Genomic DNA, 20373 nt, shown 5'->3' with positions numbered 1-20373 from the left:
CATCCCTCAGAAACACCATACACGCCCCCCTACCCAAAATTAAAATAAATACCTCCTTTATACAGCTACAGGGAGTTTCTCCACTCTTCTTTCCAAAAATAGGGCAACTTTATGTCTCAGCAATCAGCATCAGTGGCCTCCCGTGGTCACCATCCCCCAAACAAAAGTCAGGGTAAGTCTAGATTGTACTCTGCATGTTTTCTATTTGAGGCTCTAAACAACCAGAAGCAGAAAAAAAGTAAAGGTCAAAATTAACAACATAACAAAACTTTACTGTCACTAATCACTACAAGGTAATGAGAGTAACAAAAGGAAGAGTCCAGGTTTATGTTAATGCCTTCCAGCCAAAGACCACCAGAAACACACACAGTAGGTCGATTCTTCATTGCAATGAGGGAGACACACAAATGAAGAACCATGGGGTGTCTCAGTGAAGGGGTGTTGGAAAGGACTTACTGTTGGATTCAGGCTTGTGTCAGATGATTTGGGAGAGGGTTCAAGGAAGTAGGTGAAAAATCCGACAGTCATTCATGTTTCCTGGGGACTGTTTGACACTTTTGTGTTTGGACAATATTCATGCTTTTGTCAGATGCTCTGTCATGATTACAGACTGGTTCTGTTTTTCTCCTTATCCATTGTGGTCACAGAGTGACCTTGTCGTGTGCTGATGAGAAACTGTTCAGGTTTGGCAGACGAACACCATGGCCTGACTGTGAGTGTCAGGCCAGCTCTTAGCAACACCAAGGCCTCCCTGAGAGCACAAAGTCACCTCCTAGCTGTCACTTTAATCAGTTGTATGGAAACATAAACCAAGGAATGTAACCTAATCTAGGAGATCATGGATGGCTTCCCTGAGGAACTGACATTGTTGAAAGATCTTCTGTTACCACAGCCCAGGGGTTCATTTTAGCTGTCTCTTATGTTTTCTTCTGCTCCTCAACACTATTATTTTTCTACAAGTGAATTAGGAATATTTAAAAAAAGATAGATTTTGTCTTCACAGTTAGCTGAGTTTGAGTGGTACCTGAAGAAAAATGAGAAAAGGAAATACAACCTTTTTCCTTCCTTATTTCAAATCTTATTAGTATAAATGAGAAATAAGTTTTTCCTGCTGCAAGAATTAATGAACTCTTCTGCAAAATTCATGTGATCAAAGTCTTTAAACCTCATGAAATTCCAGGTCTTCAAAAGGCTTTAGGGGTTTAGAGAAGGTTAAATCCTTGGGTTAATGGGTTGAACATCCCACCTGCTATTAGGTTGAACATAGATATTATAAATAAAATCCTTCTGAAATGGGTCACACTTAAAAAAACAACTTATAGGGATCCTACTGATCTAACAAGAACTTGGGAAACTGGGAAGCATCCAACCATGTAAGGACAGTCGGCTGATGGGGTGGTGGTTACCTCAGTGCTGCAAACAACCCTTAGTTTACCAATGTATCGTTCTGGTGAAGCAGTTGCAACCACCAATGGCGCGCTGCTGCCTTGAATTCCCCGTGGGTCTCATCAATGACCACCAATGGCGGGCTGCTGCCTTGAATTCCCCGTGGGTCTCATCGATGACAACAAAAGCCCAGAAGCAGCTGCTCTTTGGGAGCTTGAGGAAGAAACTGGCTATAAGGGTGATGCTGCTGAATGTTCTCCACCTGTACGTATGGATCCAGGTTTGTCAAACTGTACCACACACACCGTGACAGTAACTATCAATGGAGATGATGCTGGACACGTAAGGCCTAAGCCAAAGCCAGGAGATGGGGATTTTGCAGAAGTAATTTCCTTACCAAAGAATGACCTGCTGAAGAGACGTGATGCTCTGGTAGCTGGTGAACATCTGACAGTGGACACCAGAGTCTATTCCTACCCTCTGGCACTGAAACATGCAAACACGAAGCCGTTTGAAGGGCCCTTCCTGAAGTTTTAAGGGCAAAAGACAGTGGCCACGTTTTTGTAAACAGAACCCCCAGGCCTCCTTCACTAAGAGTTTGTATTCAGCTTAGTTTTAATGTAGATTTGAAATTAGCTTTTTCATAAAATAAAAGCAATATAAGTAAATTAATAAGTAAAGATCCTCCTGTAATCTGGCAAAATAGAAGCAGGCCTCTGAGAACTGGCTGTGTGTCCCTCCCGGGGAGACTGTGCCCTAATCTTCAATCCAGAGAGCCCGCGAGTGAGGATCTGAATGACTATGCACTGAGTAAGCTGGGACATCTGACTCCTTATGGGTTGGATATCTGAATTCCCAGTGGCATTTTTATTTTAAATATTTAGTTCTGAGGCTACACCATGATAATAGTAAAACATAGTAGATGTGATTTTTTTGTATATTTTTTCGGCCATCAACTGATAATGCATTAGTAAACATCTCAAACAAAGAATCATTTTTGTTATTTTAGTTATAAATTCAGATTTAATTTCAACAAATACCTATGAGGGCCCCCTAATTTGTCAAAAATTGTACTGGTGATTTCACCTCACTACCATGCAACAATGTGGTAGAACAAGTATTAGTATGCCTGGTTTTTTGAAAAACAGTTAATAATGAACCATATTCTTCTACATATGACATTTAGTAAAGCAAAGTCCTGCTGATGGTGAGAAGCCCAGCATATGAAACAGCACAGGAATCTCATCTCTGGCCAAGAGGCAACCTTCAATGTGCATCTAGTGCAGATTCAGAAACATGGAAAATTCATTCAGAGATCCAAGCATGTAAGTCCCCATAGTAGATCTTTTTTATAGATACGGAGTCTGGAGGCAGTTTGAATGCAAATCAAAATCATATGCACTCATAAGAATGTCTGTATAATTACAGGGTACCCAATCCAGTGCACAGCATCTGAGAACTAGTCTGAGAATGCAGGGGATAATTGCTCTCCAGGATTCAAAAGGGCGCCAAGCACCTGGGAATCTAATTCCTTCCTACTACAATATGCAGTAGTGGGTGTCTAGAAATTAAAACACTCCTAGATTTCATATTTCTTTTATACTGCCAAATACTTGCCAACCTGTCTTATACAATCAGACATATTTTAGCATCTTGTAAATTCTACTAATTAAACATGATACAAGCAAGTTGAAAGAGCAGCCTCAGCAACAGAGGGGCAGGAGAAATTGGCTGACGAGAATGCCATACTGTCAGGACCCTCTGAAGTTTCTGTTTTGTTTCCACTGTTCTATTCTGCATATTTAAAAGCGCACTGGCTCAATATCTCAAAATAATTATTCTGCTTTATGTTAGAAAAAAAGGGGAAAGATATGGACACCCATTCTGGCTGTTTTATTGCGATGTACAGCTAACACCATGTCCGGCACCATTAGTTGCTATCTGACATACCAAACATAGATAAACAGGGAAGCAGGCTCAAGACTCTCACCCATTTTGGAAAACAGAGGAACACGACGGTAACCTGCAAAAAGAATCACATTTGATGAGAACAATAAAAATAAATTTGTCAACAGTGGCCCCAGTAGTGCTCCTGAGAAATAATACAGTAAGCACATATAAAAGCTAGGACTACGTAGTTATATTCCATCCCATATATTAATTTTCCCCCAAAGTAAAATATTTGACGTTTCTATCCCGACTTCCTACTAAACACCACACAGCTCACACTTCTCCTCCCTCAAAGTGCAGCGTCTCCAAAATTAGCCACCACCCTTCTGCTTCAGAAAGACTGTTTCCTAGGTATATCTCAGATGGTGGCAGAAAAGTAAAAATAAGGATAGAATTGGGAGCACAGTGTAAGTCACCCCTGAAAGGTAACTGCAAGGCAGCCCTGGAAAGACTCAAGAAAAGAGAGCCTTGTGCTCCCAGTGTCTCCTCAAGTGGGAAGAAGGACTCACTGCTTCTCCCTTCCGTGCAGTTCCCATCCTTCATTCCTTCACGGTAGTCATGCCTACTCTTAACTGAAACAACAGAGCTATGTCCATGTAGAGAAATTCTCATACAAGCCAAGTTTGTCTAATTAGTCTTCCTAGAAATCCCACTCCCCAACCCCACCTTCTGTATCAGAACACATTTCTGTAATTCCACTGGGAGAAAATATGTGTCAACACACAAATTTTCCTTTACATCTGACTGTCATGGAGAGAGCTATTTGGTATATAAAAGCGTGTCTTTGGTAAACTCCAATTATATATAAACATTAGCACAATCATCTTACTTTTGGGAATATTACCTTTGTTCATGCATAGAACTGGTAGAGTATATTGCCCAAGAAATTCATTTCCCGCTATTAAACCTTGATTTTCAACAACAAAACGTATCAATGCCAATTCTGGCACCTGAATAATAAATGTGAATGTTTCATTCCATCTTGGACTAAAAGCTGAAATATAAAGAAAGAGATACAACCAAAAAAAATCAAACACCATCCCTAGAGAAAAATGCATAATATCTGTTCTCTAAAATTCTTATTTTCAACACTTTTAATAGTAATAATAAAAGCTTGGGGTTTAAAGCACTTAAATTTTTAATGCACCCAATGACAAAGGAATAATAATGACAATAATAACACTTATTAGGTGTCTACAATTTCTGGGCAATATTCTAAAAACTTTAAGCAGGTAATCTCATTTAATCCTCACAAAAACCCTATCAGGGTTATTTCTATGCACATTTACAGATGAGAAAACTGAGCCACAAAGATGTTACATAACCTCCGAAGGCTTTCACATAAATAGCCATTAAGTGCTCGGGCAGGAAGTCAAACAAATGGAGTCTGATTTCAGAATGGAAACGTTTCACTATTATACAATATGACTGTTGTGTTCCAGCATTTTATTAACAAAGACACTGAGACATGAGGAAGTTAAATAACATCATTTTTCTATATCAGGTCCTATCATAAGAAGAGCTCTATAGACAGTTGTTGGAATGAGAGCTCACTAATGTCTGCTCTCAAGTCAGCTCCTGATCCTTCTTTTGACTAACTGCTCATTTTAAAATCCAAAGTCAAGGAGGAGCTTCAAGATGGCAGAAGAGTAAGACTAGAGATCACCTTCCTCCCCACAAATATATCAGAAATACATCTACATGTGGAAACAACCCATACAGAACACCTACTGAATGCTGGCAGAAGAACTCAGACCTCCCAAAAGGGAACAGACACCCTCAGGCAACCTACATGTAAAGGCAGGGCCAAATCCAAAGCTGAACCCCAGGAGCTGTGAGAACAAAGAAGAGAAAGGGAAATCTCTCCCAGCAGCCTCAGGAGCAGCGGATTAAAGCTCCACAATCAATTTGATGTACCTGCATCTGTGGAATACATGAATAGACAACGAATCATCCCAAATTGAGGAGATGGACTTTGGGAGCAATGACATATATTTTTTTTTCTTTTTCTCTGTTTGTGAGTGTGTATGTGTATGCGTCTGTGTGTGACTTTGTCTGTATAGCTTTGCTTTTACCATTTGTCCTAGGGTTCTGTCTGCCCTTTTTCTTTTTTCCTTTCTTTTTTTTAGTATAGTTTTTAGCACTTGTTATCACTGGGGGATTTGTTTTTTGGTTTGGTGGCTCTCTTTTTTCTTTCTTTCTTTCTTTTTTTAATTACTTTTTAAATTTTTTTAATAATTATTTTTTATTGTAATAACCTTATTTTATTTTATTTTATTTTTCTTTCTTTCTTTCTTTCTTTTTCCCTTTTATTCTGAGCCGTGTGGTGGACAGGTCAGTGCTCTGGCAGGGTGTCAGGCCTGTGCCTCTGAGGTGTGAGAGCCAGGGTCAGGACATTGTCCACCAGAGACCTCCCAGCGCCACATAATATTAAGCGGCAAAAATCTCCCAGGGATCTCCATCTCAACGTCAAGACTCAGCTGAATGTGGATTTCTAACCTCTAGAACTGTGAGAAAATAAATTCCTATGTTTTAAGCCAACCAGTCTGTTTTTGTTGCTGCTGAAGCAGCCTGAACTAAGACACTGAGTAAGCATGAGTTAGAACTAAATTTGTGGTATCTTTGTATGGGTTGTTTGATCTAACCCAACCTGTCTGATATAATCTCCCCATAAACATGAACTACTTCTATTTAATTTCAACTCATTGAGCTTCATCAAAACAAGATGATGAGGACACGGGGAGGGTGAAGGGTAAGCTGGGACGAAGTGAGAGAGAGGCATGGACATATATACACTACCAAATGTAAAGTAGATAGCTAGTGGGAAGGCACATAGCACAGGGAGATCAGCTCGGTGCTTTGTGACCACCTAGAGGGGCGGGATAGGGAGGGTGGGAGGGAGGGAGACCCAAGAGGGAAGAGATATGGGGATATATGTATACATACAGCTGATTCACTTTGTTATAAAGCAGAAACTAACACACCATTGTAAAGCAATTATACTCCAATAAAGATGTTAAAAAAAATACAAAGTCGATGAGTAATTTATGTCCTTAGCAAAACAGATTATCCCAAACACTCTCTTGCCAAACAAGAAATCCAAATTGTATCACAATGTGACCCAAATCAGATAAAAATTAAGCATAATTGAATGGAATCAAGAAATTCACATCCAGATCAAATATACACTCTTATTTAATAAAAACTCAAAAGTTCAGAGAAAAATAATGTATTATTTTTCATTGTACAAAGGCAATGCTACACCTACTACTTCAATAGATCTGTCCTTTGAGTTACATTTCAAGAAGTATTGAAGCATTTATGACTAATTATACCATATCTATGTTTTCTATGGTGCATCTGTAGTCACAAGTGCACATTTACTAGGAAGCAATCCAGAATGCAGTCTATGCCTGTAAAAATATTAAACAAATTGACTCACACTGAAATAATAACCATCCTACCTTGCCCTAAGAAAAGAAATAATTCAACGGAGTATAGTTGCAGGTTTAAGAGTCAGTTCTTTATAGACACTGAAAAATGTCTCCCCAAAATTCTTATACTAATTTATTCTTCCTCCTCCAACCCTCCTTCACCATACTCTCTTTCACTCTTTCATACACACACACACACACACACACACACACACACACACACAATCATATATAGACATATATGAAAGTCCTTTTAGTGTCAAAATAAAATAAATAAATAAATAATAAACCAGAATATCACATTTGCTTAGTTACAAATAGAGTTAAAAATCACTTCCCCACCTTACCCAAATGTGATCGTTTTCCTCCCAGACTCTCATGTCTTTCATTGCCCCACGATTACCCTAGTAGCTAAGTGATCTCAGAATCCCTCCTGTCCAGTTATCTACACCCTTAGTCTTGTTAGTCTTCCTCACATGCATCCTCCATTCCTTTTCTGATGCCACAGCCCTTGTTTAGGACCTAACTTCTACATGCTCTAACCATGAGATCACATCTAACTCTATTCTGTATTTCTCATCTCTCTCTCATACACTTCGTCCTCTCTACTCTGCAGAAATGATCCCTGGAACGCTCAACTCTCTTAGTGTTTTGTATCCCTGTTTAAAAGTCTTAATTTTATTCATTTTATACAGAAAAGAAAGTTTCTACTACCTTATCATGGCTTTCACTATTTTCCATGACCATACCCAATGTAAATTTCTCATTTTATCTCACACTAATCTTTCTTAAGTACATTGCATTTGAACTTCTTTACTCTTCCCTAACATGTTTGAATTTTGTTTTCTCCATGTTTTAGCACTCATAGTATTACTTTTGCCTTAAATTTCCTTATCCTTGGGAATTCCCTGGCATCCCAGTGGTTAGGATTTGGCTCTTTCACTGCCATGGCCCAGGTTCAATCCCTGATCAGGGAACTAAGATCATGCAAGCCTCTCAGCATGGCCAAAAAAAAAAAAAAAAAAAAGAAAGAAAGAAAAGAAAAAGAAAAAAAGTTCCTTTATCCTCAATCTCTATACAAATTCTACTCATTTGCCAAGAACCACCTCGAAATTTGTCCCTTCCATACAATTCTCTGTACTTTCTTCAAAGCACTAATGACTTTTTCGTAACAGTTTTACTTATATTTCATGTTCCACACTGAACTGTAAACTAGCTACAATAGAATTAGTTGGGACATACATAAGAATGCAGTTGATAAAAAGAGATTTGAAGTTTTTTTGATACTTAGAACCAGGCTTTTAATATAATGGGCCCAGTAATGTCTGATGAACCAAACTGAATTTCTGTAGGGATATTCTCATAAAACCCAGGGATGCAATCGAATTTCTAACGGGAGCTAGAATCACAGTATTATATAAGGGGTGCATTGAATAAATAAATGTTCTGTGCATTTTGTCATGAAGATTCAAGTAAGGGGATGGAGAAAACAAGGGATAGGTTACTAGAAGCTTCCTGATAGCAGTTACCATTTCTTGACACTGCCATTTCAACTCTAAGGGGTGCCAAATAAGGCAGGAAGTCATCACTAATATCCCTTCCCACTGATAACACAGGATGAGGTAGCAAAACTTCCCAAACCTTTTTTCATGCCTTTTGCACTAGGGGCCGTGCTGGAGGAATATTCTGGATTTGGGAGGAGTTGAACATTGGACATTTGTGGGGGGGGGGTATTATCACCAAAGAAGAAGAAGTCTACTGAGACTGCACCTGCTTCTCTCTCTGTGCCATTTAGCCTGGAGCATATTTCCAGACTCTGAAATGAAGTCCACTATATTTTGGGAATATCCACTCATAGAAGATTCTAGACTCAAAGGATCAGTTGCAAGCTCTCTTCCCAGGTGATTCTAAGAGTCAACCCCAAGAATCTATACTTTTCTAATTTCTTTCATGATTTCAACTTCAGAGAAGAAATAACAATGTCAGTACTGTATTACCTAAACTATCATGGGATGCTGGAACACTGAAAATCTTACCAAAGTCATTTCTTCCATTCCTACATTTCTCTTCTGGCAAAAATGACTGAATTTTTTATCCAAATACTGTACGAGTAAGTTTCTATGGCATCCTTAGCCTGAGTCAGAAGCCACAGACCTCTGATCTAAAATAATTCAAGTAGTGAAGTAAAACTATGTAACATGCGGTATCAGAGAAATCATAAGTTCTTTATTTTACACAGAGGCTAGAAGCTAAGTAGATTTGCAGCTATCAAAATGTCACTGTTAATTCAGTCATACAAGGAAACATAAAAAGGAAGTAAAAATGGAAAAACCACTAATTTTTCAGGTCAGATACATTTTTGTATCTGTAATCTGAAAATACATCTCGCCAACATTAAGTCATTGTCAAATTGTTTTTGCTGCATATAACACTTTGGTCATCTTGAACATAATGCAAAACCTTTTCCTTATGAATAATAAAAATGTATCAAAACTCTATCAATATATAATTTTTAAGCTTTTCAACAAGAAGTCTAATAAATGTTCGATAAAATATATTAGGAGCTCACCATTTTTTTTAATTACACGACTCTGCTGTTTCATTTGATCATTTGGAACTCCCAAAATTTCTATAATCACTAATGTGTCAGCTTTGTTAGATGATGAATGACAACTGGGAGGCAACTGGATCCCACTGATGAGCTGCACAAAAATAAGGAAATTCAAGAATTGAGCAGAATGTCAAACTGCACCACTGCTTAATTTCAAAATAAAATAGGTTTTCCAAAAATCATGATTGACTAAGTCATTTCCCACCAAAAAAACAAACAAACAAACAAAGTAGAAAATAGTGCCAATTATTAATTTTAACTCTTTTATCCTCAAATATCAATAGATGAACACCAGGAACATGTCTAAATTATTCCATTTTACCAATATGTGATTATAATAGAATCCACATTCTCCAAGATTGATGGTCCAACAAATATTTTTATTTTAAAAGCATTGTTATGATTCCCTTCTACTGTAATTCAGGCTGAGTCGCTCCAAAAACATGAACTCTTTTCAAATTCATATTGTATATATACAACAAAAATATGGTAAACTATAAATACAACTTCTGAAATATAAGAAAAAACACCACATAATTTCCTATGATAGCATTCTCTGACAGTATAATTTATATGTTTGGATAATTTATCATGAAATTTTACCTTACCCATCACTTTCCATATTATCATAAGTAACCTGAGTTTGACAAAATCAATTATTTCATATATATATTAGGGACCGGATAGCAGAAAATGCTTAACAAAGTAACTAATAATAGTTTTATTTAGTCTTCTATTAGTCAAGCTAATTGTTGAAGCACAGATTTGTTTTACTTTAAGGAACAAAGTCCGAATTTAAAAAAATACAGTATTTGAAGGGTACTAGTTTATAGAGTGTACTAATGTAAAAAATTAAGACATGATTTCAATTTCTGAAGATTATAATAAAGAGGAACAAATAAATAATTGTTAAAAAAGAAAGAAGGAAAAGAAAAGAAAAAAGTGCCAGTGTGTAATTTTTTCCTTCCTACATTCACAAATTATGGCATCAGCTAGAAACCAGAGTAACTGTGCAAATATTTAACAACCAGTATGGAACGGGCATTGATCAATAAGCATCATTAGATATCAAGGTAACTTGAAAGAACATTGACTGTGAAAAACTAGCACACTGATAGCAGAGCCTATCAGCTGAATATAGGCCCTCCAGGTAATAAACCCTTATCAGTATGGAGAAGGTGCACACTGAAATAGAATTTAGAGGTTTATTGTTCAAATAATTTGTACACTCTGATTCACAAAGCCCTTCCAAGGGCCGCTGCAGAGGATGGGTGTCAAACAGAAAACCCTTAGTGGTCAACCAGATAGTTCTGTTTTCATCTACTGGTCTTATACACGAGATTTTAAACTTAGAAAATGATACCTTAGTTTTTATAAGCTTGAAAATAACTGATTTAATCCAAAGTTCTCTGTTTACAGTTGACAAAGAGTAAACCAGAAATGTTAAATGGCTTCATCAAGGACATAAGAAAGCTAATGGCAAAACTAGGCCTTTTTATTCCCAAATCATACTCTCCACCATTTGTGCAAGTCATAATGTAATCACAAAGCTCCTAGAACAATCAGAACAAGAGGGGAGACACACATGGCTGTGGCAGCAGCTTCCCAGGAAAATCATCAACCCTGCCTCCTTCACACCATGTCACTTACACCCCTACGTGAGACCTCTCAGAATACAAACAGGCGGCATTTGTAAACATCTATGCATACCAGCTATCCTCCATCTTCACTTTCTCAACAAAAGAGCACATATATTCTCTTTAGTATTCTCAACTTGAAAAAGAAATCATTCATTCAATTAACCTACATGTATTGAGCATATACTTTGTGTCAGTTACTGTGGATAAGGGTTGAACAAAACAGAGTCCTTATCCTTAAAGGACCCTCAGACAAGTGGGGGGAGAAAGACAAGTATAACAAGTAGATAATTATAATTTACAGTGTGGTAAGTGCCGTAATGTATGCATGTATAGGGTGTTATGGAAAAACAGAAGAAAACTTCAAAAGAAGCACAGGAAAAAGCTTCCAAAAAGAAGTGACACTTAAAGGATTGAAAAATGATTCAGAATGCAATAGGCAGATGAAGGATGGAAGAGCAGTCCAATCAAAGGAAATAGCATATGCAATACATAGAAGAGTCATTATGGACAAAAAAGAAGGCTTCCATACAGTTTCGGAATGGGTTGAAAGGCTGGAAGAAGTGAGAGATGAGGCTAGAGGAGTAGGACAAAGCCAGACTAAGAAAACGATCAGGAGACACAAATAAATATTAAGTAGGCATGATAAGATTAGCACTGCAGCAAAATCTCTCTGGTTGACTTGTGGAAGATGGACCAGGACAACTGAGACAAGGCTCCCTGAAAACCCCTTAGGAAGCCAAAGGAATGGAGGTGATGACAGGTAACAGATTCCTAAAAAAAAAAGACAGTAACAAATGACATCAGATCAAGGGGATGGATAAGGAAGACATTTAAAGTGAGATCTACAGAACTTAGAAATGGATTGGACATGGGAAGTGAAGGAGATGTGGAAGACAAGAATAGCTCCACTTTTCTTGCCTGAATTAATTGAGTCAAGGAATTTGACTCAGTTCACTGAGACTTAAATAAACTAGAAGTAGATTTGACGAGGAAGGGATGTTCAGGCTTTAATATTTTAAGTTTGACAGAATATTGGTAAGGAGGCTAAGTAGGCTATTAAAAATAAGCCTTTATAGTCCAAAAATGAGGTCAGATTTGAGCATTGTTTGGGGTTGAAACAGTGAATGTGTATAATGTGAATGTGTATAAAAGAATACAAGGAGGATGTTTAGTTTGAGATAAGGATTAAGAAATTCTTTCTCACCCACAAATGAAAGTGAGAAAGAATCGCTTGCATATAGATTAAAAAGGAAAGAAGAAATCCACAGAAGCACATCAATGAGATTTGTGTGGATTAGGAAGGGATCTGAAAAAGCGGCTGAAACACCCCATCTTCTCACTAGAACAACAACTAGAACAACTAGACTAGTTCCTCTAAATTAGAACTATGCAATTTTTTCATTCATGCAAAAAGGCAACAGAAAGACATTTTTCAGATATGGAAGGATGCTGAAATACCACCCACCTACATTACCTGAAAAGATTAACAGAAATTTAAAAGGCATTAAAGAAAATCAATAGAACTAAAAATATTAATGCATACTATCTAGCTTATATCATAACCAATACAGGTAAAAGAAAAAGTAATGAATCTTACCCTTATCATAAGTATGACTGGATTACTGTCCATTAGTGCTTTATTTGGATTAAACTTTGTTTTACTATCTCTTAGGAAGTGTGGTTTCAAAATATATCCAGAACCACCATTATCCAAAAATTTCCCATTTTGAAGATCCATAGGCAGACCAGGGGTCTGGAAATTTAAGGCCACTGTGAGGGAAAAAGAGTATTTTGACATTGTCAGGAAACAGAGGGTATATCTAAAGAAACGCAACTAAACAGTTTACTGAAACCTAATCATGGATTATATATCTTTGAACATTTTAAGAGCAAGCATTTGCCAAATAAGTCATGATTTTTAAACCTTTCCTTTTGCCATGTCTTTGTTAACATATGAAGGTGAGTTTCAAAATTTAATCTGCAAATTATTTTACAGCTTTGAGTTAAAAAATCAAAATGGCATACAGCATAGATTATAGAATAGCAATGTACATGTCAGAAAACATTCAGGAAATATGAGAGTAAAGAAAATCAGTCATTAAATGCTGGAAGGGAAGACACCAACTGTATCATAAACTTTCAGGTCTAAAGAGGTACTGTAAATCACTTGAGGAGAAAGCGAGGAACAGGCAGAGCAGTAATTGTCGTTAAAATACAGAAACAACTCCGTATAGGCTGGTAAACAGCCACTATATGCAGTACCACCATCTACCCCCCACTGCCCTCCCCAGCATCCTGATCCCGCCCCCTCCCTCTCTGAAAACCTATGAGCCTTGTCACAATCGAGCAGCAGAAGGGTTAACACCTGGCACTTTCTGACTGGTTAGTCCCACTGGTACACCAGTTGATCAATTTGGAATAAGGAGAGTCAGTCAAGGACAAATAACAAAGCTATGCAGTCTTACTTTTCAATACTATGAATGCAGAAGTGATTAAAGTACAAAAAGCAGAGGCCACTCGATTTGAAGAGGCCCTTAGCAAATCTTTCAAGCAAAGGACTCTATCTTCACTGTTCTCTTACATCTCTTTTTTGGTTTCTTTTTCCCATTCCTACAATTCCCATGCAAACTCCTCATGAATTTAACCTCCATGCTTCTACCCTCACCTAGATTTACCCTTTTCAACCTATTTAGGATTAACTTCAACTCTTGAAGCCACTGATTTATCATTGCTTGACTCCAAAACACCCAGGCTCGAAAATTCTTCAAAGGAAGCTCTTTTCATGAATCTTTTATTAATTCACAAAATGAATTTATTTTATCTTATTTTTGCAAAAAACTCAATATCCTATGTAACATACCCATTTGACAACCTACATTCCAAAATTCTTGAGGATTAAAATTAGAAGAGTCTGCTCTTGTTGCTTTGGGATATATTCTGGTAATGAACTTCGTGGTGTGAAGAATAAATTCATTGGCTAAAAAAAAGAAATTTATTAAAACATTTCAAAGATTTCAAATAAACTACTATGTCTATATATTTATTTAATTCTACAACAGTTTCAATAATGTTGATGTCTATTGTCCTGGCAGAAATATTTGCAATTCATGAAAATCAAAATAAATTCATGCCTTTGTTTGGCAGAGTAATTCACTGTTATTGAAAAGTTAATAATCATTTTTATTAAACAATTTTATGTAATTATTCACTCAAAGAAAGAAACAATTGGATAATATATTTCTTTTTGTTCACATCCAAATTAATTTCACTTTGACATAGAGTATATAAAATTCCAAAATAAAATGCATCCATTTTTGAAAACAAAAGTATCTTTACCCATTTTGGTTTTTTTCACTTTGGTTTTCACATTAGGAAAGAATTGCACGGAAGTCATATAAAACTATGTGATGTCATCCAAGTTAATCAAGTTGAATATTTAACAGATCCTCAGGGCTGAAAGGGACCTTAAAGTTACTCAACTCAGCTTCCAGCTGACCTTCTAACCACCATAGTACCTTTCCCCAAAATTCATTCAATTTCTGTTTGCATCCCTCCATTGAAAGAGAACTTGCAGGACTTCCCTGGTGGCACAGTGGTTAAGAACCCACCTGCCAATGCAGGGGACACTGGTTCGAGACCTGGTCCAGGAAGATCACACATGCCGTGGAGCAACTAAGCCCGTGCGCCACAGCTTCTGAAGCCCACACTCCTAGAGCCCATGCTCCTCAGCAAGAGAAGCCACCGCAATGAGAAGCCCGCACACCGCAAAGAAAAGTAGCCCATGCTCACTGCAACTAGAGAAAGCCAGCGTGCAGCAACAAAGTCCCAACGCAGCCAAAAATAAATAAATAAAGTTATTAAAAAATAAAACGTATTTGTTCTTCAAAAAAAAAAAGAGAGAGAACTTGCTACCTCCCAATACTTCTGATTATTTCAAATGTTTTCCTTACAAGGAAAGGAAGACAATGTCTATACTTGAAGCACACACACACACACACACACACACACACACACACACACACACACACAGAGTCTGTTTCAGTTTCTATACATATTCTTTATGTTTCTACTTATATTTTTTTACACATTTCTAGTAATTCTATTTAAATCACTTAAGATTCAAAACTAATTTACACCATATACCATTGGACACCCCTCAAATTTTTGAACATAGATTTTATGTTTCTCCAAGGTTTTTATTCTTTCACTAAGCAGATCCTTTTCCCACAACTATTTCTGCTAATATGGTGACCAGTCATGGAAGAAATGGTTATTGCCTATGTCCACTCTATTTGCTCTTCAGGCTAGAACAGAATCATTGCCACTCTCATCCTAAAAACTGTTCCTTAGGAAGCATTGTCAGGTAAAAAATTCCAGTTACTGAAGTTAATAGTAATTACAGTTAATTTAATTAACACTCAATTTTAGAAGTTATCCTCTCCTTGAGGAAAAGTTCACTTTGAAGCTACTCGTGTACAAATGCACTTTGTGTGTCTAAGTGTCATGATCCCTTATCCAGTCCTAAACTAGATGTCTATCTGTTGATAAAATACGTACTCTTCTGGGTCTTAATTTTTTTCATCTACAAAGCGATAAACATGAATGATCACTATGGACCCTTAACATGATTTTGTTACTTCTGAGATTTAGAAATTAAACACGCTATTTTTTCACATAGCATGAGAAATGTGAAAATTAAATAAGAAAAAATAAGAAAACAACATATAATCTCACCACTCAAATAATAACCCTGATAACCTCTTGGTATATATATATTTCCATTCTTTTGTCATATGTATATACTTATTTTTAATTGAATCTTATTGTTTATTCCCTTTTATAAACTTCCATTTTTTAACTTACTAAGATAACATGAAAATCATTCCATTTCAATAATATTCACCTACGACATTATTTTTAAATAACTGAAAAGCATTCACACATATGAAAATTTCTGTTTCTGATTTTTCCCTATTATAAACTTAATGATGTTTATTGTTTTTAATGATAGACATCCTTGCAGAACATCTTTGCCCAATCATTAATTATTTACTATTAACTTTTGGCACAAGAAAAATATTCTATACTCTTTCCAAAGAAACGCTGATGCTATATTTTATGACTCTGCTCTGAACTACCCAGTCCCTTTTCAGATTTTGAGCAAGTGTTTAATATGATGAGAGTGAGAGAATTATAACAACTTTTGCTGTGCCCACATGTCCTGTCCCCATGAACAACAACAAAAACCATCTGCTAGTTTCAAAGAATGGACGCTAGTAAAGTAGGCCATTCATATTCAAACTCTGTTGACAACAGTTCACAGTAAAAAATATGCTTTATATCACAACCCAACACCACACACACACACATACACAAAATTGTTTCACAAAACAATACTTATTCTTCCTGCCTACATCTTCTCCATCCTATTATTTTGTTCTATTCCATTCCATTCTGCTCTATTCTATTCTTTTAACTGTCATTTAGATCTACTGAATTGACTTTTGGTCGCAAGCCTCAATTTAAAAAAAAAAAAAAAGCCCTATATAGGATCTTTCTAATAGGCAGTTTGAGGAGATAAGCTAAAGCATGCCTCAAAACCCTAGGGTTGGGCTTCCCTGGTGGCGCAGTGATTAAGAGTCCGTCCGCCTGCCAATGCAGGGGACGCAGGTTCGTGCCCTGGTCCGGGAGGATCCCACATGCCGCAGAGCGGCTGGGCCCGTGAGCCATGGCCGCTGGGCCTACGCATCCCGAGCCTGTGCTCTGCAACGGGAGAGGCCACAACAGTGAGAGGCCAAAAAAAAAAAAACCCTAGGGTACCAATGGCCAGCCAAATGAGGTTAACCAACAAATATACCAGAATCTGCATTTCCTAATAGCCAACAGCTTTTCTCAAGTCAGTCGCAGGTGCTGATTTCTCTGCCATAGCACTTCTACATAAGACGGTAGATTGCAATTTTAAAAAGGATATGGAGAGTCACCTGATTCTGATTATTAAGCTAATTGTTGAGGCACAGGGTAGGCTGCCCCTAAAATGTGCTTCAGTGGCATATTGATTATTTTGAATTAAAGTGACTTAAGAAATGGCCAATGCAAGAGGGACGCTCTATCCCTCCTTCCTGTCTCCTTCAAAGCAGGAAATAAATGTCTCATGTGAAAGATGCACTCCCTGCGTCTGAACATAGGACACCCTTCCCACCAAAGACAGGGAATTCAGGGCTGAGAAGACTGTGAAAACAAACTTTGTGACTTCTTTAATTTACTACCCCAAGCCCAAACGCTGTTTGAATTCTTCACTAATTGGTCACCCAAAACCTAAGTTTCTTTGTCCTGTCAATTCCTCACAAATTTATTGTTTCTTTGTCTAAAAAGTATAAAACCTGCTGACTTTGGTCACTTCTTAGGTCCCATTTATGTGAATTAAATTTTGTTTCTTTTTCTCCTGTCAATATGACTTGCGTCAGTTTTATTAGTAGTCCAGCCACAAGAACTCAAGAAGGATAGACGGAAAAAATTTCCCCTCCTGACAGACCATCCCTTTTTAAGTTGATGATATTTCCTGCCATATAAGTCTGAGAAGAAGGTAGCGTCTTCTTCCCATTCTCTTTCCCTGTTGTGTCTCGGGCTCTACCAAGCAGAATAAACCCACCTCAGATGTAGAGTCAGGAGACAGTGAAAAGAAGATGCAGAGACACATGGTCCCTCTGCAGGTACACAGCCATCTGGCAGTCTGGCCTGGGTACCATTTTTTTTTTTTTTTTGCGGTATGCGGGCCTCTCACTGTTGTGGCCTCTCCCGTTGTGAAGCATAGGCTCCGGACGCGCAGGCTCAGCAGCCATGGCTCACGGGCCCAGCCGCTCCGCGGCATGTGGGATCCTCCCAGACCGGGGCACGAACCCATGTCCCCTGCATCGGCGGGCGGACTCTCAACCACCGCGCCACCAGGGAAGCCCCTGGGTACCATTTTTTCCTTCTTCTTCACCTTAGAGATACAGCCTCCCAGTCTATTAAACTCTACCGCTTAGTGCCCACCGAGTCCACAAAGTTCACCCTAGCTCCAGTCTCCCCGCCATAAGCCTTTATCATCTCCTCCCTGCAGACGGTGTCACCCTTATGCACTAACAGAGGCATCTTTCAGAAACACACAGGGAATCATGTGACTCCTGAGATTTCAATCTTTTCCTACTCACTTTGGATTGTAGGACAAAGTCCAAGTTCCTTGTAATTTGGCTTTGCCTACCTCTGTAGCCTTGTAGCCACTGCTCTCCCATGTAAACTGCTCACCACAGCCCCTCCCAACAAAGTGTCCATACTGGACATTCTCAATCAAAATTTCATGACTTAAAATAATGGTTGAGTTCTGTGAAATAAAACTTAATGCGACCTGAGGCATATAACCCTTTTTAAAATATGTTAAATATGTTGAAATTGTACTAGAATATAGTTTTTGTAAACATCATTGATCAATTTTGACACCTTAAAAGTGAATATAACTTGTTTAAACACTTCATCTATTTGAATCATAAGAACTTACGTCTCAACTTTGAAAGTTTTCGGGCTTGTGACTCCCCAATAGAGTTACTTTCATTAAATTGTTGATACAGTCTTGAATGGTGAAAACTTCTGAACTTCTCAATTTTAGTATAAATAACAAGATCAGATAGGGCCGTAGCTATTTTTAACTTTGCGGTGAAAAAAAAAGGCAATAATTTCACATATTTGCACTAATCATTTGAAAAATTATTTTTTCAATAAAGAAAATACGCTTTCAAATCAATGATTTTAGTCTTTTCATAAGATTATATCCTCAAAAACTATTTGGATTGGGTCAATGTGAATATGTTCTATTATGACAACATTTAATGTCAATTATGAGACAACCTAAACCTAAAATCCCAATTAATGTAATAAGTATTGAGGATGGCAATTATTTCTATTTCCTTTATCCCAAAGGTCTTAGTTTAGTATCAGGAATTCTACAAATTCAAGAATTTTAGTCATGTGTAAATATATTTCCAATGTGATCTAACATTTTGGAATAACTTCTGTTGTATAGTACTCTATTGCTCTTCTATAGCCCAGTATCTATACCCTTTGCACTTCTGTTAGCCCCTTCCAAAGTGTTCTTCTTCTTTTTTTTTTTTTTGGAAAACACTTCTTGCGCATGCTCAATCCATGTGCTTAAGTGTCGGTAACGTGGACTGGGCCTGGCTAACCAGAGCTCTGCATTCCCCACAGTAAGTGGCTCAAGGATGTGCACAGCTTGGATCATAGCCAATGTACAAAAAGAATCTGCTTGGTCAGCTGAGAGATAGATAGGCCTTCCATTGGATTTGAATCTGAAAGCATGTAAAACTGAAGCTTGGCAAAGGCTTGCACCAATATAGGAAAAGTAGGGCCAAAGTTGGAGAAAGAAATTTCTGTGGACTTTGATACACTTCAACCAAGTCATTCCTGAAATTAGAATCCCTTTCCCTAAACTTTTCATTTCTGTGGACCAATTGAATTAATTCACATTTTACTTAAACCAGCTGAATTAGTTTTGTATCCCTTGCAACCATGTATACCTTCCTTTGTCATGCTAACTTGTATACTTAAAATACTATATAATATAAATAGTGCTTTTCTTGTCTCTGACAGTATGATCGCCTTCAGAGCAGATACACTATCTTTTGTACACTGCACAGTGTCTAATACATGAGAAGGCATAATATTTGTTAGCTGTAGAGAAAAAAATAATCACAAACAGCTAATACAGGAAGAGATGACTTCTAAAACTTCTTGTCCACTGCTAGTTTTTTCCAAACAAATTTTAAATAACAGACTGAAGTTATTGTAAGTAGGAAAAAGATGTTTCCTCCAAAATGTTTTAAAACTACTCAACAAAATAAGACAACTTTTCAATCACTTGTAAGGCTTTCGCAAAGCCTCATCTCACCTTTTTCTTGAAGAGTGGAATTCCGACTGCCCCTTTTGACTCTGCCTCCTTTTCCAAATCATCTTGAAAAGCATCCGATGGTTCTGGTCCTTTGGCCTCATTTTCCTCCTCCTCTTGCTCTGCCTCCTCTTCTTCTTCATATTCCTCTACCTGACCATGCTTATCAGAACCTCTCCTTTCACGGGTTTCCCTTAAAGTTCCTATTTTCTTGTTTCTAACTAATATTTTGAATTTTAATGCCTACAGAAACAATTTGAAAGAAAGATACAATTACACATGCACAGGTAAATTTGCACTTGTCATTGTCATCGAAAAGTCTTTCATCATATTTTCAATTTGCCCACAGCAGTAAGATATGTAAAAGCTCCATCTTTTTTCCATATTCCTATAAACCTAATAGAAACCAGTGATATT

At 37.4% G+C, this 20373-nt stretch overlaps 2 protein-coding genes across 3 annotated transcripts in view; one reads left to right on the top strand and one right to left on the bottom strand.

Moving 5' to 3' along the window:
- Window positions 1-304: 304 nt before the first annotated feature.
- LOC307194745 (ADP-sugar pyrophosphatase-like) lies at window positions 305-1946 on the top strand. Its single transcript, XM_079938051.1, has one exon. The coding sequence runs from the start codon at window positions 1522-1524 to the stop codon at window positions 1921-1923; it is 402 nt and encodes a 133-aa protein (XP_079794177.1). The 5' UTR covers window positions 305-1521; the 3' UTR covers window positions 1924-1946.
- Window positions 1947-3285: 1339 nt separating this feature from the next.
- Window positions 3286-20373, bottom strand: part of PLCZ1 (phospholipase C zeta 1) — a 43569-nt gene continuing 26481 nt past the window's right edge. Inside the window, exons 7-13 of one of the 2 annotated variants that reach the window (XM_079938048.1) lie at window positions 19960-20199; window positions 18556-18703; window positions 13882-13998; window positions 12619-12791; window positions 9340-9472; window positions 4181-4330; window positions 3286-3409 (exon numbers count right to left, since the gene is read on the bottom strand). In XM_079938048.1, the coding sequence (XP_079794174.1) occupies window positions 3324-3409; window positions 4181-4330; window positions 9340-9472; window positions 12619-12791; window positions 13882-13998; window positions 18556-18703; window positions 19960-20199 (1047 nt within the window). In that variant the 3' untranslated portion in view covers window positions 3286-3323. Of the gene's footprint in view, window positions 3410-3960; window positions 4331-9339; window positions 9473-12618; window positions 12792-13881; window positions 13999-18555; window positions 18704-19959; window positions 20200-20373 lie in introns of those variants that run through there. The other variant, XM_079938047.1, reaches the window with a different exon arrangement.

The sequence above is a fragment of the Stenella coeruleoalba genome (genome assembly GCF_951394435.1).
Source record: "Stenella coeruleoalba genome assembly, chromosome: 11".
NCBI lineage: Eukaryota > Metazoa > Chordata > Mammalia > Artiodactyla > Delphinidae > Stenella > Stenella coeruleoalba.
This window is presented reverse-complemented; position numbering and strand designations above follow the sequence as displayed.

Coding starts and splice junctions, on each gene's coding strand:
- LOC307194745 (XM_079938051.1), top strand. CDS start 1,522: ATGGCGGGCTGCTGCCTTGAATTCCCCGTGGGTCTCATCGATGACAAC.